Genomic DNA, 15617 nt, shown 5'->3' with positions numbered 1-15617 from the left:
CGAAATGAAGCTGGGGAGTCAAGCTACAGGGCATCCAATGGCTACTGGTGAGGGGCAGCCAGCCTCGCTTCTCCACCATCTCTGGCTTGATGGCTACATTAAGCAGGGTGCAGGGTACAACATTGACCAGGCCCGAGCACCAGTAACAGGTGTTGCAGTGGGTTGCAGTGACTAGCGGATAACGATAAACCATCAGCTTTTCCACCAGTCAGTTATCCACTACCTCCAGTCGTCTTCCTAGCCAAGAGTCTGCCCCTCCTTCCTCCCAACATGCCCAATCTTCCCACCTTTGCCCCCTCCCAGAATCTGTTTTCGGGTCCTTTTACCATCTCGCACTCTGTTCAACCATTTCCCAAATCCCAGGAGCTAACAGACGACTTTCTGTGTTCTGATGTCCAAACACTGGAGCATCTGCCATCTCCTGACGATTTTGTGGTTGTGGACCCGCAACCCGTCATCAGTGATGATGACGAGACACAGTTGCCATCAGGGCAGGCTGTTGTCATGTGCCGTGTGCAGGAGGAGGAGCAGATTGAGGAATTGGAAGAGGAGGTGGTGGACGACGAGGCGACCGACACGACCTGGGCAGGGGAAAGCAGTGTAGATCTGGAAGCAAGCGCAGCACCAAAGAAGGTGGCTAGAGGCATGTACAGAGGCAGAGGACAGCTGCTTCACAGAAGTGAGGGCAGACCCAGCAAGGACCAAGATGTTCCCTGTCCTAGCCATTGAGAAAAACTCCTCCATCCAGGCCACGTTCCTCGATGGTGTGGAGATTTTTCAATGTATGCGCGGAGGACAAGTTTAGTGTGGTTTGAACACTGTGCAACTCAAAACTGAGTAGGAACTCTGAAAACAGCAACCTTACCATCTCAGGCATGCAGGAAGGCAAGCACTGGGCTCAGTGGGAGAGAGCAAACGCAAGACAATCCTCGTCTGGCATTGCCGCCACTAGCTCTTCTACTGTTTCCAGTGCTGGCGCTGCAGCCCAGACCACCAGCCAGGTCACCTCCACATCTGCCTCTGTCACTTTGGGGATTTCACCCTCATCCTCCCCTTTTTTTGCCTCCAATCCTTCTCCTACACCATCATGCGCCTCTTCCCAGCAACCCACCATCTCCCAGGTGTTTCAGCGCAGGCAAAAATATAGCACAACCCACCCATATGCCCAAGCCTTAAACGGGCACATCTCCAAACTGCTGGCCCTGGAGATGTTGCCGTTCAAGCTTGTGGACACTCAGGCCTTCCGTGACCTGATGGCAGCTGTGGCACCTCGCTATGCTATCCCTAGCCGGTAGTACTTTTCCCGGTGTGCCGTCCCCGCCTAGCACCAGCACGTGTTGCGGAACATCTGGCGTGCCCTTAGTTCCGCACTTTGCACTAAGGTCCACTTGACCACCGACGCATTGACAAGTGCACGCGGACAGGGACACTACATATCACTCACGGCACACTGAGTGAATGTAGTGGAGGCTGGGACCAAGTCGCAAAGTGAGGTGGCCTACCTCCTCTCCCCGCCTAAGATTCCTGGCAGGAGTTCTGAACCACCCTCCCCCTCCTCCGCCGTAACATCAACCCCAGCTGCGAGCTGGAAACGCTGCAGCACTGGCATGGGGAGACATCAGCAGGCTGGGCTAAAGCTCATCAGCTTGGGGGACAGATAGCACACTGCCTCCGAGGTGAGGGATGCCATCCTCGATGAGATGGCAATGTAGTTTGCGCCGCTGCACCTGGGCCCAGGCATGGTCGTGTGCGATAACGGCCGGAACCTGGTAGCGGCTCTGGAGCTTGCCAGCCTCCAACACGTTCCATGCCTGGCCCATGTTTTCAACTTAGTGGTGCAACGGTTTTTAAAAACATACTCCAAAGTTCATGAGCTACTGGTGAAAGTGCGCGCTTGTGCGCCCACTTTCGTAAGTCGAAAGTAGCCGCTGCTAGCCTCCGAGCCCTCCAGCAACGCCTACATCTGCCCGAACACCGGCTGTTGTGCGACCTCCCCACACGCTGGAACTCGACGTACCACATGTTGGTGTGTGAGCAGCAGAGACCCTTGATAGAGTACCATCTCCAAAACCCAAGGGTTCCTCAAAATCAACTCCCACAGTTTCTGCACCATGAGTGGCCATGGATGGCAGACTTATGCGAGATACTACGTGTCTTTGAGGAGTCCACCAAGAGGGTCGTCTTTCATTCCGGTAGAGGGAAGGGCCAATCGCATTCATGATTGCGACAAGCAACTTGTGCAAAATATGATGGAAATGTTTCTATCAACTGTTGTTGGCGGCAGAGAGGACAGTTCCTCCAAGAGGCTAACAACTGCCATCCGGTCCATACCCAGCAGGGGCACACTCTCCAAAGTCTGGGACACCTTAATGGCACCCCCTCGCCAAACTACCACCACTGAGGAGCCTAGTGTCACCAGGAGGGACAAGTATAGGCGCATGTTGCGGGAATACCTGGCCGACCACAGCCCTGTCCTCTCTGATCCCTCTGCGTCCTACAGTTATTGGGTGTCAAAGTTGGACTTGTGGCTGGAACTTGCGCTTTATGCCTTGGAGGTGCTGTCCTGCCCTGCCGCCAGCGTTCTATCGGAAAGGGTCTTCAGCGCAGCCGGTAGCATCATCACCGATAAGCGCAGCTGTCTGTCAGCTGACAGTGCTGACTGGCTGAAGCTGATCAAAATGAACTGCCACTGGATTGACCCGTCATTTGCATGTCCACCAGTGTCAAGCACCCCAACAAAGTTCCATGTGTGTGCTTCAGCTCTCCAGTTGCTCCTCCTCTTCCACCATCACAGTTGAAAAACAAAATTTAAAATCACCCCATTAAGGCTCACCTCAAGGGCCTAATATGATCCAACAAGGCTCTATTCATCCAAAGAGTATAATATTATCCTCCTACAATCCTCAACTCATCCAAAGAGCCAAAAACTAAAACTCTGCTGCTACAAGACTCAATTCACCCAAAGGGCCAAAAACACTGCTGGTGCAAGGCTCGACTCTCCCAAAGGGCCAAAAACTAAAACTCTGTTGGCTAAAGGCTCAACTCACCCAAAGGGCCAAAAACTCTGCTGGTAAAAGGCTCAACTCACCTCAACGGCCAAAACACTGCTGGTAAAAAGGCTGCTGGTAAAAGACTCAACTCATCCAAAGGGCCAAAAACTAAAACTCTGCTGGTAAAAGGCTCAACTCACCACAAGGGCGAAAAACACTGCTGGTGCAAAGCTCAACTCACCCAAAGGGCCAAAACATTTCTGGTAAAAAGGCTGCTGGTTAAAGGCTCAACTCAACCAAAGGGCCAAAAACTAAAACTCTGCTGGTAAAAGGCTCAGCTCACTCAAAGAGCCAAAAACATTGATGGTAAAAGGCTCAACTCACCTCAAGGGCCAAAAACTAAAACTCTGCTGGTTAAAGGCTCAACTCACCTCAAGGGCTAAAAACACTGCTGATAAAAGGCTCAACTCACCCAAAGGGCCAAAAACTAAAACTGCTGGTTAAAGGCTCAACTAACCCAAAGGCCCCAAAACACTGCTGGTGCAAAGCTCAACTCACCCAAAGAGCCAAAAACTAAAACTATGCTGGTAAAAGGCTCAACTCACCCAAAGGGCCAAAAACATTGCTGGTAAAAAGGCTGCTGGTAAAAGGCTCAACTTACCTAAAGAGCCAAAAACTAAAACTGCTCGTTAAAGGCTCAACTCACCCAAAGGGCCAAAAACTAAAACTCTGCTGGTTAAAGGCTCAACTCAACCAAAGGGCCAAAAACTAAAACTCTGCTGGTAAAAGGCTCAACTCACCACAAGGGCCAAAAACACTGCTGGTGCAAAGCTCAACTCACCCAAAGGGCCAAAAACATTGCTGGTAAAAAGACTGCTGGTAAAAGGCTCAACTTACCTAAAGGGCCAAAAACTAAAACTGCTCATTAAAGGCTCAACTCACCCAAAGGGACAAAAACTAAAACTCTGCTGGTTAAAGGCTCAACTCAACCAAAGGGTCAAAAACTAAAACTCTGCTGGTAAAAGGCTCAACTCACCCAAAGAGCCAAAAACCTTGATGGTAAAAGGCTCAACTCAGCACAAGGGCCAAAAACACTGCTGGTGCAAAGCTCAACTCACCCAAAGGGCCAAAAACATTGCTGGTAAAAAGGCTGCTGGTAAAAAGCTCAACTCACCCAAAGGGCCAAAAACTAAAACTGCTGGTTAAAGGCTCAACTCACCCAAAGGCCCCAAAACACTGCTGGTGCAAAGCTCAACTCACCCAAAGGGCCAAAACCTAAAACTCTGCTGGTAAAAGGCTCAACTCACCCAAAGAGCCAAAAACTAAAACTATGCTGGTTAAAGGCTCAACTCACCGCAAGGGCCAAAAACACTGCTGGTTAAAGGCTCAACTCACCCAAAGAGCCAAAACCTAAAACTCTGCTGGTAAAAGGCTCAACTCACCCAAAGAGCCAAAAAATGAAAACTCTGCTGGTAAAAGGCTCAACTCACCTCAACGGCCAAAAACACTGTTGGTGCAAGGCTCAATTCACTGAAAGGGCCAAAAACTAAAACTCTGCTGGTTAAAGGCTCAACTCACTTCAAGGGCTTAATACTTTGCCAGTACAAGGCTCAACTCACCTCAAGGGCCTGAAGCTAAGTTTGGGAGGGCTCACCCCAAGGGCCTGAAAAGTAAATTTTTGTTTGGCTCTGCTTAAGGGCCTCTAACTTAATTTGGAAGCGCTCACGTGAAGGGCCAGAAAAGTAATTTTTGGAGGTCTCACCACATCACACACATAAGCAATGACAGTTAAGGGTGGGGGCTGTTAGCTTTCCCATTTCCTATGCCATCTGTGGTTGTCATGGGCAACGTGATTTAAAGGGGTTCATGCTAATGTTTTTTTTAGCTTAAAATTTGTGTTTCTGTCCATACTAATGTAGAGGAAAGAAGGTTTCCAAGTATTTTTCCACTTTCCATATTGAGTTTGTAGTGTCTAGTTGATAGGCTGTGATAGTGGGGTAATCCTGGGACTTGGGAGGGTTAGCTGCACCCAGGCATCCCCTGCTGTCCCAGTTGCATGCCAGAGGTGTTGGCATCATTTCCTGAGGTGTCACTGTGGACTTTGTGACTCTCCTTAGTCGAATTTCGGTTTCCCCTGAAACGAGAATTTTTCCCCCATAGACTATAATGGGATTCGATATTCGGTCGAATAGTCGAATATTGAGGGGCTACTTGAAACGAATATTGAATATTTCACTACTCGCTCATCTCTACTCAGTGTAAGAGCATGTTCCCCTTTTCCAACAATCACCTATTGGAAGATAGCTCCCTATAGATTCATGACTAGTTTTGAAAGAAACCTAAAAGCATAATCTGGTAACAATAGCCAATTGACAATAACTCCTCCAAAAGTAAGAAGGCCCCATCCACAGACAGCTGTTCCAAGGTTGTTGACTTCATCAGTGCAGAGAAGGGAACTAGTTGGCTGTGGGAGAGGTCTTGATGTGGGTCAGTAGGGGTAACGTCTCTCATTAGGGAGAAAAGGTACAGGGACTTATTGGAATCTGCAAGAATTCAGAATAAGGCTAACAGACGCGTTTTTGACTTTGTTGTAAAATGTAAAATTCAATAAAAATTGAATCACAAAAAGAAAAAAAAAGAAAAATTCTAGGTAAGGAATATGGAAACAAGACCTCATTGCTCCTAACACCACCTTTTGGAAAGTAGCTCCCTAATACATCAGCCTATGGCAAGCATAGATTTCAATTCTGCCACATGGGACCTCTTAAGGGTATGTTCACACAGTGGAAACCTCCGTGTGACTTTTACATGTGGCTAGCTGCAACGGGATGCTGATGCAGTGCACCCCGCTCCTGACTAGGCCCGAGTGAATGGACTTAAGTAGGTGTGTGTCTCAAGCTGTGGACGCTGCAGCTGACACAGCCCCAAAATCCGTGATGTTTTTGCAGGCGGATTTCGCGTCAAAATCCGCCTGCAAAAAACTCTGTGTGAACATACCCTAAGATGCAGTAAGATTAGATGGCTGGAGCCTTTTAATAATTGTGGTGCATTTCATGCCAGTGAGGAAATGGATTAAGAATGATGTAGTCAGTCTTAATAACCTCCCATTATATAAAACAGGTTGCAAACTGATGACATAGCTACTCCTCATGCTGATCTTGTGGGTACTGGTACTGTAACACATAGCTGAACCCTGCTCATGGCACAGACAAATGTTATTGTTTGTATAATGAAAGTTATACAGTTTTCCAATATACTTTGAGCCGTGCATCTGTGTGTCCATCACATGATCATTTACTATCCATGGTCTGATTTTTATCCACTGGAAGAGATCTAGAAAACCATGAGGCATTGATACAGAAAGTTTGGAAAATTTTATAACTCAATATATATATAAAAAAAAACATTTGTATACACTAACGTAGTATTATATAGATACAGCATTGCGGGACTTTTTTTTCATGCAGTTGCTTACATACATGATTTTTTTTTTGTGAGTGACTAGTGTGGTTTTCACATGTCAGATTAGTAAATGCTGCTTCTTCCAAATTTTTAGTCGAGGACTTTTTTTAAATCGTTACTTTGAAAATAGGAGTAGACCTATACGGTACCTTAGAGATAAACCGTCTCAGTACTATTAAAAGAAAAAGTACGGAAACCGTCATTCCGAGCAGTGTCCCAGTTGTATAAAAAAATATCGAGGACCTAGAGAAAAACCCAAAAAACAGTCAGTTAAAATATGCATAAATATATGATCACTGTATCATGAAGACAATAAAGAATTAGACGTGTGTGTATGTAAAAGTGGTGGCAATTCAGTCAATTTCCATGTTACAAAGTTACAAACTGCATGTATCATTTATAACATTTCCATCAGCTTTACATAAATAACACTTACATGGAATCCCCAAGAAAACCGTATGAAGACAGTACAGTAAATATAATACGCTTCTGTATATTGACTTCCTGGTAAGCCAGCGATAAACTTGTGTTAACGCACAGCAAGAGACAAAGCAGCAGTCTGAGCATATGATGAGACTACCTCAGACTCCCTGGAGGCACTGCAGCTATACTGTAGTCACGGCCTACAGCTGTGCCCAGATGGAAACAAGCTAAAAAGCAGCCAGCACCAAGAGCTCTAAAATAAACTGCAGAAATATTAGATTTCTGAGTGTGAATGAGAAAATATCCATCCAGAGGCTGCAAACAATACATAATCACTGCTGGTCTCAGCTGAGAAGTAGATACAACTAGATCCTTGACCACCCAACTCTTTCCGCTAGTTTGCTACATTTTCTACTGCAGTTTGGGCTGTTTTTCTTAGGTTTCATGCACATAACCATGCAGTCTGTGGGTCAGCAAAAACCGCACAGATTGGTATCCGTGTGTCATCCGTGGTCATACATTCAAATGAATTGACAGGTATAGGACCTGCTACATAATTTGTGGCTCTTCATTTAGGCCCGGACACACAGTCGCAAAAAGCCACAGCTGCCTTTTTGGGCCCACTGAAATATATGGGTTCGTACTTTTATCTGCAACTGCTAACCTGCAATTGCGGATATAAATATATTCATGTACATGAGGCCTAAACATCCACTTTTCCAATAAATATTGAATTTGTGCCAAATGTATCATCCAGTGTGAGTTACTGTGATACATTTGGAGAATCTAGTTTAGTTCTAAGTGGCCTAAATTTAAAGTGCACCTCCAACTGCAAAACAACTTTTTATAAATGAACAGTACATCCTACTAATATTCTGAATGTGAAAGTTTGTATGTTTGTGACTCAATCACGCAAAAACTGCTGAACAGATTTAGATGAAATATAAATATTTTGTAACCTCGATTAACACATATACTACTTTTTATCCCAGTAAATGACATGGCTTCATGATTCATGCATTTATGTTCATATACTATAGTAAACTGCTCTTGCTGCCAGGAGAATTAGCTAATCTGCAGCTAGCTGATAACACCTGGCCTGTTATCTCTTAGGGAGCATTCACACTACCGTCGGTGTCCGATAGCTAGTGTCCGCGAAAAATCTTGTGCGGACATTAGCAGCGGACACTAGCTGTGTCCGTGACATTTTTCATTGATTTAAATGGAGATCGGGTACGTTCTTTTACAGTCTGTGCCTGTCCTTAACTGTCCGTTCCCAAAGATGTCCGACTTTTCAAGCGGACAGCAAAACTCGACATGTAGGTTTTTGCTGTCCACTTGAAAATTGACTCGACTGTATTGACTTGGCTGCAGCGGGCCTCCGCTCTAGTCCCGGCCACCTCCCTCGGCTACATCACATGCCGGGTGACGTGGCCCCATGTCGATAACATCTTACTGCGTCGCAGCACAGGCGGTGTCATCACACCCCCTACACTCAAGACTCAGGAGCAGCCGTGGGAGAAGATGAGCAACCATGGGAGAAGATGAGCAGTGGCGGCAGAAGACGAGCAGCGGTGGGAGAAGCAACGCGAGGTCGGTAAGTATGAGAACTTAATGTTTGTTTGTTTTATAATAGGCCGCTACCTGGAGTATTCCCAGCAGCTATCGGCCTATTTACCAACCTCCCCGGACCTGCTCACTGCCGCCCCGCTTCACCTTATTCTATAGGCCGCGGAGGCCAGCAGTGAGTAGGCCCGAGCCCCGGCCGCGATCCCATTGCCGCTATCATTATACTCGGGGGTCTTTTCAGACCCCCGAGCATGATAATTGGAGCCCCAGGGGAGGTGAGAGAAAATAATAAACAGTTTTACTCACATCTCCGGGATCCAATGTTAATCCTAGCCGACTTCGGGCTCATATGGTAATATCCCAGACGTCACGTGGTCTGGGATATTACCATATAGGCCTAAAGCCTGTGGTAGTAGTTATAGCCTGTTACTGCTAGCACAGGCTTTGAGCCTGTATGGAAAAAGGCTGCTACTGCTACCATAAGGCTTTGGGCCTGTATGATAATGTCCCAGACGTCTGGGGCATTATCATACAGGCCCAAAGCCTTATGGTAGCAGTAGCAGCCTGTTGCCATACAGGCCCAAAGCCTGTGCTAGCAGTAACATGCTATTACTACTGCCACAGGCTTTGGGCCTATATGGTAATATGCCTGACCATGTGATGTCTGGGATATTACCATATAGGCCTGAAGTCGGCTAGGATTAACATGAGCACAAACAGAATGTTATGCATTTTTCCCACTTGGCTTATACTCAAGTCAATAAGTTTTCCCCAGTATTCGAGTATAAGCCGACTTTTTCAGCACAGTTTTGTGCTGAAAAAGCTCCCCTCGGCTTATACTCGAGTTAAGCGGCACGTGCATTAAATTTTTTTTATTTATTTATTTTTTTTAATTAGTGTCTTTATCCCACAGAGCGCCGCAGCAACAGTCAGCAAGACACCTGTGGGCGGTCGCTGGAGCAGCGTTACTGCTGATAGGCGAGTGGCGAAGCAGCGCTGTCTCCAGAGCGTCTTCTCTGTTGAAGGCAGCGGCGCACTAAGAAGATGTAGACAAGCTACTTTCGTGCAGGAGGTGTTCACGATCACACTGCCTTCAGAGCCGTGTCTCTGCCGACTGTGCCCGCAAGTCATGACTTCCAACAACAGATGAGAAGCGCTGCTTTATGTAATGTGGATTGAATAAGAGCTATAGAAACAGTTACAGAAACAGTGTAGATTAGCAGTGCTATGCATTTCCATAGAACCCATTCACCTCTATGACAGTTAGAGAAACAGTGTAGCACAGTGCTACTTGCCTATTTCTACAAGCTCTGTCGAGGTGGTCATAACCTTGTAAAGTTATTCCTGCCTCAGCAGCTATTTGATGGGAATAACATAATATCATTGGAACTTCTTGTACAGACTAATAACTGCAATTTCATTAAAAGACATTGGTCCACGTTTACGGAAATAACAGCACTAGAATTCTAGAACAAGCTGCACCTTCTTTTTGCCAAGTATCAGTTAAAACAAATGAAGAGCTCAACGGAAAAATGGCCTAAGTCCACATTTTGTCATATTTCAAATTATTACCTAGAAAGCTTCTTTGTACCTCGTTCTATGCATTGGGTTTACAAGGTACCTAGGATTAATGACCTAAGTCCATATATTTCAATGCAGAAGAATTTACACTCAATGGAATAATGGGCTAAGTCCAATACAAACTTACTTGCTTCACTCTCGTTGGTCATTTTTTCATTGAAATCGTGACTTCCGGTCTGTTGTTTATATTAGTGTAAAAACTTTGTCTTATTGTTTAAAAGGCTCTAAATCGACTTTTGCACATATTTAGCGCCGAAAAGGGAGGCAGGTAATTATTATTCTTCATCGTTTAATAATAGTAGTAATTAATTAATAATATTAAATAAATAATATTTATAAATGAAGCTGCAATTTTTTTAATAAATAATACAATTTATGATTAGGATTAACGGTGTTCATTAGCTGATTACATTGGATAGATATATTCCACAATAATGCCCGTTTGCTTTAGGCTAAAACTTTAAATTTCGTTTTTCTCACAATATTGATTTTTGGACTTAGGCCATTTTTCCGTTGAGCTCTTCAAATGTATTATTCATTTACACCAAAAGGACCATAACTTGCAAAATTATGGAGCAAAGAGAGTGATCTAAAGTAAGCCAACGTCCGGTAAGATGCAACAAATCTGTGACATCTTGGGCTACAGTAATGAATTTGGTGCATCTTGAGACTACACTGTCTAATCAATAGATAGCATTGCTAAATGAGGGCAAATTAACACTCATTGATTATTATCTATTGGTACATACCTACTCAGTTTATCAGCTATGCAGAACAGCAAAATGCCAATTAAGACAGCAAAGATTTGGAGATTAAACCCTAGTGGAAAAATGATAGTCAAGAACACATCAGTTAAACAGAAAATATGAATCATAACTCAATAATAAAATACTTCAGTCAAAAGGTAAAAACATTTAAAAATTACTATCCGTTTGGACAGGAATTTTGGGTATGATAGTCGTCTTCAATAGACTTTTGTTTGCTACCAATAGTCACAGCAACTTCTACCAAGGGGCAGTATTGGGAAAATAGTTTGGTTTCATTCAAACACCAAGTATTTGTATTGGTACGTTGAGAATTTTTACATTGTACTAGGGAACCAGAGAGACTGGCCAAACATTTTTGGAAAATTTTTATTTTCTAGAGAACTAGGTAAAGATAAGATCCAGTGTTTAAGATACCATAAAGGGGAAATACGGAAGGGCTTAAAGAGGACTCTTCAAAGGGGCCACACGGTGGCTCAGTGGTTAGCACTGCAGAATTGCAGCACTGGAGTCCTGGTGTTCAAATCCCGCCAGGGGCAAAAAACCATCTGCAAGGAGTTTGTATGTTCTCTCCGTGTGTGCATGGATTTCCATCCCATATTCCAAAGACATACTGATAGGGAAAAATGTGGGGCTCACAATCTACATGAAAAAAAAAAAAAGGACTTTTCACCAACTCCAGTTCTTAGCATCTGTGGATGGGTACAACCCAACTGATTCTGGCAAAGTTGGAATTTTTTCTCTAGCCCCCACCATTACTGAGCAATATGTGCTGTTAGGTCTGGTGCCTGATATGTTACTTATTCAGTACTGTCAAGTGGGAAGTGTTTGTCAGAAGCAGGCAAGGAGTATGATGAGGAGTTCCTACACTATCCACTACTGATTGAGATCTGACTATCTTAGGGATATGTCATCATTATCATAATCCCCAATATCTAATAATAATAATAATAAAAAATCATCTAATAATAATAATACTTCAACAGGGTTTTTTAGCTCTGTTTTGTTCATACAATGATTATTTCCAGTTCATTAAAAAAAAAAACAAAAAAAAAAAACAGAGGAAAGTCATCCTAATCCACCGATTTGTATTTGCATTAACCAAATATTTCTTGTTATGGTGGTGTCCTAATTCTTTTTCAGTGGTGGATATGGGTGGAAGATGGATTGCTCATGTTGGATTTCAATATTCCTAATTCTCCGTTTTCACACAAGAGGAGAGCTGCTTATACTCCTCTCCCTATTGCAAAAACATACTGTACACATGCAGACAAGACTGTATTTTTATGGGAGATTCTAGTAGAACTTGAGCATTACCAAATCCCTTAAAAGCTACAAGTACAAGAAATACAAATTTAATGTTTGTGTACATATAATGAGCACTAATAAACATAAGCTATTGCATACATCTGCTCCAGAATGCTTCAATTGTGAAAATGATTTTTGACAAAAGATATAAAAACAAAGCTACCCACATAGTGATCAAACATCTGCTACTTCTTGATGTGGATGACAAAAATGGATTTTTATACTCACCGTTAAATCCTTTTCTCATTGTACTCATTGGGGTGACATATCCCCATGGGTATAGACCTGGCCACTAGAAGGCTGTCACTAGGAATAACAAAAGAATTTAGCTATGCCTCTGGGCTATACCCTCTCCACAGACCCTATGCTAGCCAGTTTGTACCATAGCAGTAGGAGAGTCAAACAATAAACTACACAGAACACAGAGACAACAACGACCAACATGAACCCAAAAACTAACCAAAAAAAAGCCTGGGGCAGGAAAAACAAGAAACAAGGGTGGGGTTTGTGTCTCCCAATGAATATAACCAGAATGGGATCTTATGTAGCGTACAAAAATCTATTTTTTCTCACTTATTCAGCACCATGGGATGTCCTAAAGCAGTCCTAGAGGGAAACAATCTTAGGCAGGAAAGACAGTGGCGGACAGATCTCGTGCAAAGGCTCGAAGGGGTGAACCTGAAGTGCCTCAAGGACGATAATAAGGTACCACAGTTCCATGAGAGGACGGCAGGGAAGAGCACAGTGCACTACTCCCTGTAGGAAAATCTTCACCTAATGCTGGATGGCCAGGATCTTCTGAAAGAAAAAATGGAAAGGGCAGACACTTATTCTTTAAGAGAAGAAAGACCAAGTACCTGTTCCAGACAAGGTTGGAGAAAAGCCCAAGATCCTGGGAAGAGAAAAGGAGAGAAGATGCAAGTCATTACGCTAAGACCACTGCACTTAGGCCTTCCACATGCGATGATAGATCTTAGCAGACTGGGGTTTTCAGACCTTGAGCATGGTCTGGATAACAGGCACCGAAAAACCACGACGCCTCAAGACCTCGGCTCCAACAGCCACACCGTTAAATGCAGCTCAGGTAAGGTGGGGTGGAACACTTTCAGAGGAAGAGGTCAAGAAGTGTCCGCCAGCAGGAACACGAGAGCCACGTACCAAATTCGGCAGGGCCAATCTGAAGCCATCAGGAAGGTGGAACCTGAGTGAGAAGAGGAATGAAGGGAACAGGTACAAGTCTGACCAGGGAATCATGAGAATGGTGGCCTGTAATCCTGGCATCGTAGCGCGGGAGCTTGTGGTTCAGGTGAAAGGCAAAGAAATAGATGTGCAGTGTGCCCCATCGGGAGAACAACTGGAGAAAGATCAGTTGCGGCTGGATGGAGACTTGTCCCAGTGGGCCAGAATTGCCAATTGCAGAGGACGCGAGTGGAACTGAGCATAAATAACAACCTCGAACATAGACACCATTGTGCTCAGGAACTGTATGCAGAACCAAATAGAACATGGCGAGTGCCTTAGAAGGTGGGACACACTGGATTGGACTTTGGGAGGAAAATTTTGCCCAGGTGTGTTTCTAGGCTAATACCCAGGAATTCCAACTTCCTAGTGGAATTAATAGGAATTACCAGTGACATTTTTCAAGATATGGTCAAACGCTCCATGATTGGTCGGCGACAGTGGCAGAAGGAGATGTCCTTTTGGGAAGTAGGATCCTCTAAGATACGAATGGTATCTCTAACCAGATAAGCTCCTGCTTGGCAGCAGATATGGATGTGTCTAGCTGACGCTCCAAGCTGGAGTCAGAGGCAGTCCCAGGAGAAACAGACCGTGCAGGGGGAGATGAGCTGTGGCCCTATCTGGAGAATGTCCACAGGAAGGGGAGAAGGACAATGACCTGTAGGAAGATTTTCTAACCCTTTGAGAGTACGGCTACTAGAGCTGGAACGGGACCACCAATAAGGGTGCCTGTGGAGGGGCCTAGAAGATGCAATTGTGCAGAAATCTGGGAAGGCAGACTCTAAGTCTGACAAGGTCGTCTATGGCCAGGGTGTAAGGGAAGCCGCAAAGCGCAAAGGAGGATCTGCCGGAGATGGTTTAGGCAGAAGACAGTGTGAGCAGATGGGCTCAGGTTGACTGCATGATAACTTTTTATTACAGTGGGTGCACACATAAAACACGGCAGCACCGGGAGGGAACAAGGGGCTAGATGGCTCATCATGACGTGTGAGCTCTTGAGATACTCACCTGATCCTCCACCTTTGGGCGCCACAAGGTCACCCCTTGGCAAGTCTCGCATGTGGAAGTGAGATTACCAGCATTCCGGACGCCGATACAACAGTGGGGACTGGGTGACTGGTGAGGTGCTCCTTTAACAAACTACTGCATCCACAGGGGGTGCGACTAGAGTGATGGACACACTAAACACCACCCTGCATCTGAAAAGGAAAGAGAAAATAAAAACAGAAGACCTGATACATGCTAAAGCTGGCTAGCACATTGTATGTGGAGATAGCCTAGAGGCGAGCCGATATCTTTTGTTATTCCTTGTGTCAGCCTCCTAGTCATAAGATATATACGAATGTTGCCGTATTCAACAATGAAATAATCGAGAAATGTGATTTTTCTTGTCATTTACCTTATTGCAAAACTCACCAATTTTCCTCACCGTTACAGTATAAGCTGTTGGAGTATTGCTAGCATTTAAATGAAAGCAGAAGTCTTTATCCAGTCGATCTACATCTATGAGCACATCTTTAGTTTCTCTTGGTTTCCAGTCACTGTGTAGCCAGCAAGAAATATAAGCATGCATATCCATCGGGTCAGTGCAGTTAAGCTGGAGTAAGACCGAAACTCTTTCTGTACTCTGTAAATGAATCTAGAACAGAAATGGGTTATTGAGCATAATCTGCTATTAGATGTAATGTAAAGAACATTAACAGACTAGTCTTTCCACAATATCATAACACCATCTACACAAAATCAAAATTTCCTGTTTTCCTTTAACACAATCATTGCAAAGAATCTGTCACTTATGTAAACGGCATCTGTAACATACCTGTGGGAATGCACATTCCTATTTGGAACACTGTCATAGCAATACCATAGGGTGGTAAAACAGTCATAAACATGAACACATGCTGCCTCTCAGCCAATACTAGCCCAATGTGCCGCTGCATAGACATTCTTAAAGGAGTTGTCCAGAAATTGGAAAATTATGACCTATTCTTAGGATCAGATATATGGAGCCGCTTCCAGTGTCCATACTATACACAGAATGGTGCTGGAAGCAGTTGTCTCCGTGCCCTGTACAGTGGTCGTGTGCTGGTACTGTGCCCGGTCACTATCGAGGGCATGAAGCTAACTGCTTTTTAGCAGATTTTACGTGTCTACACCAGGGGTGCTCACACTTTTTGAGCATATGAGCTACTTTAGAAACTGACCAAGGGATAAGATCTACTACCCACTTCTTGCGGGCGGGGGTGGGGCGGAGTGTGAGAGCAGGAGACAGCTCTCCGGT

At 44.7% G+C, this 15617-nt stretch overlaps 2 protein-coding genes across 2 annotated transcripts in view; both read right to left on the bottom strand.

Moving 5' to 3' along the window:
• The window catches only part of HIBCH (3-hydroxyisobutyryl-CoA hydrolase), a 285341-nt gene that overhangs the window by 262143 nt on the left and 7581 nt on the right, over positions 1 to 15617 (bottom strand). The gene's annotated exons all lie outside the window — the stretch shown is intronic.
• NEMP2 (nuclear envelope integral membrane protein 2) overlaps positions 1 to 15617 on the bottom strand; it is a 36092-nt gene that overhangs the window by 13665 nt on the left and 6810 nt on the right. The window contains exons 3-5 of the mRNA XM_075285157.1: positions 14753 to 14975; positions 10775 to 10844; positions 6602 to 6695 (exon numbers count right to left, since the gene is read on the bottom strand). Of these exons, the coding sequence (XP_075141258.1) occupies positions 6602 to 6695; positions 10775 to 10844; positions 14753 to 14975 (387 nt within the window). The remainder of the gene's footprint in view (positions 1 to 6601; positions 6696 to 10774; positions 10845 to 14752; positions 14976 to 15617) is intronic.

This window comes from Leptodactylus fuscus, chromosome 8 (genome assembly GCF_031893055.1).
Source record: "Leptodactylus fuscus isolate aLepFus1 chromosome 8, aLepFus1.hap2, whole genome shotgun sequence".
In the NCBI taxonomy this organism is placed as follows: Eukaryota; Metazoa; Chordata; class Amphibia; order Anura; family Leptodactylidae; genus Leptodactylus; species Leptodactylus fuscus.
Note: the sequence above shows the minus strand (reverse complement) of the source record. Positions and strands in the feature narration are given on the sequence as shown.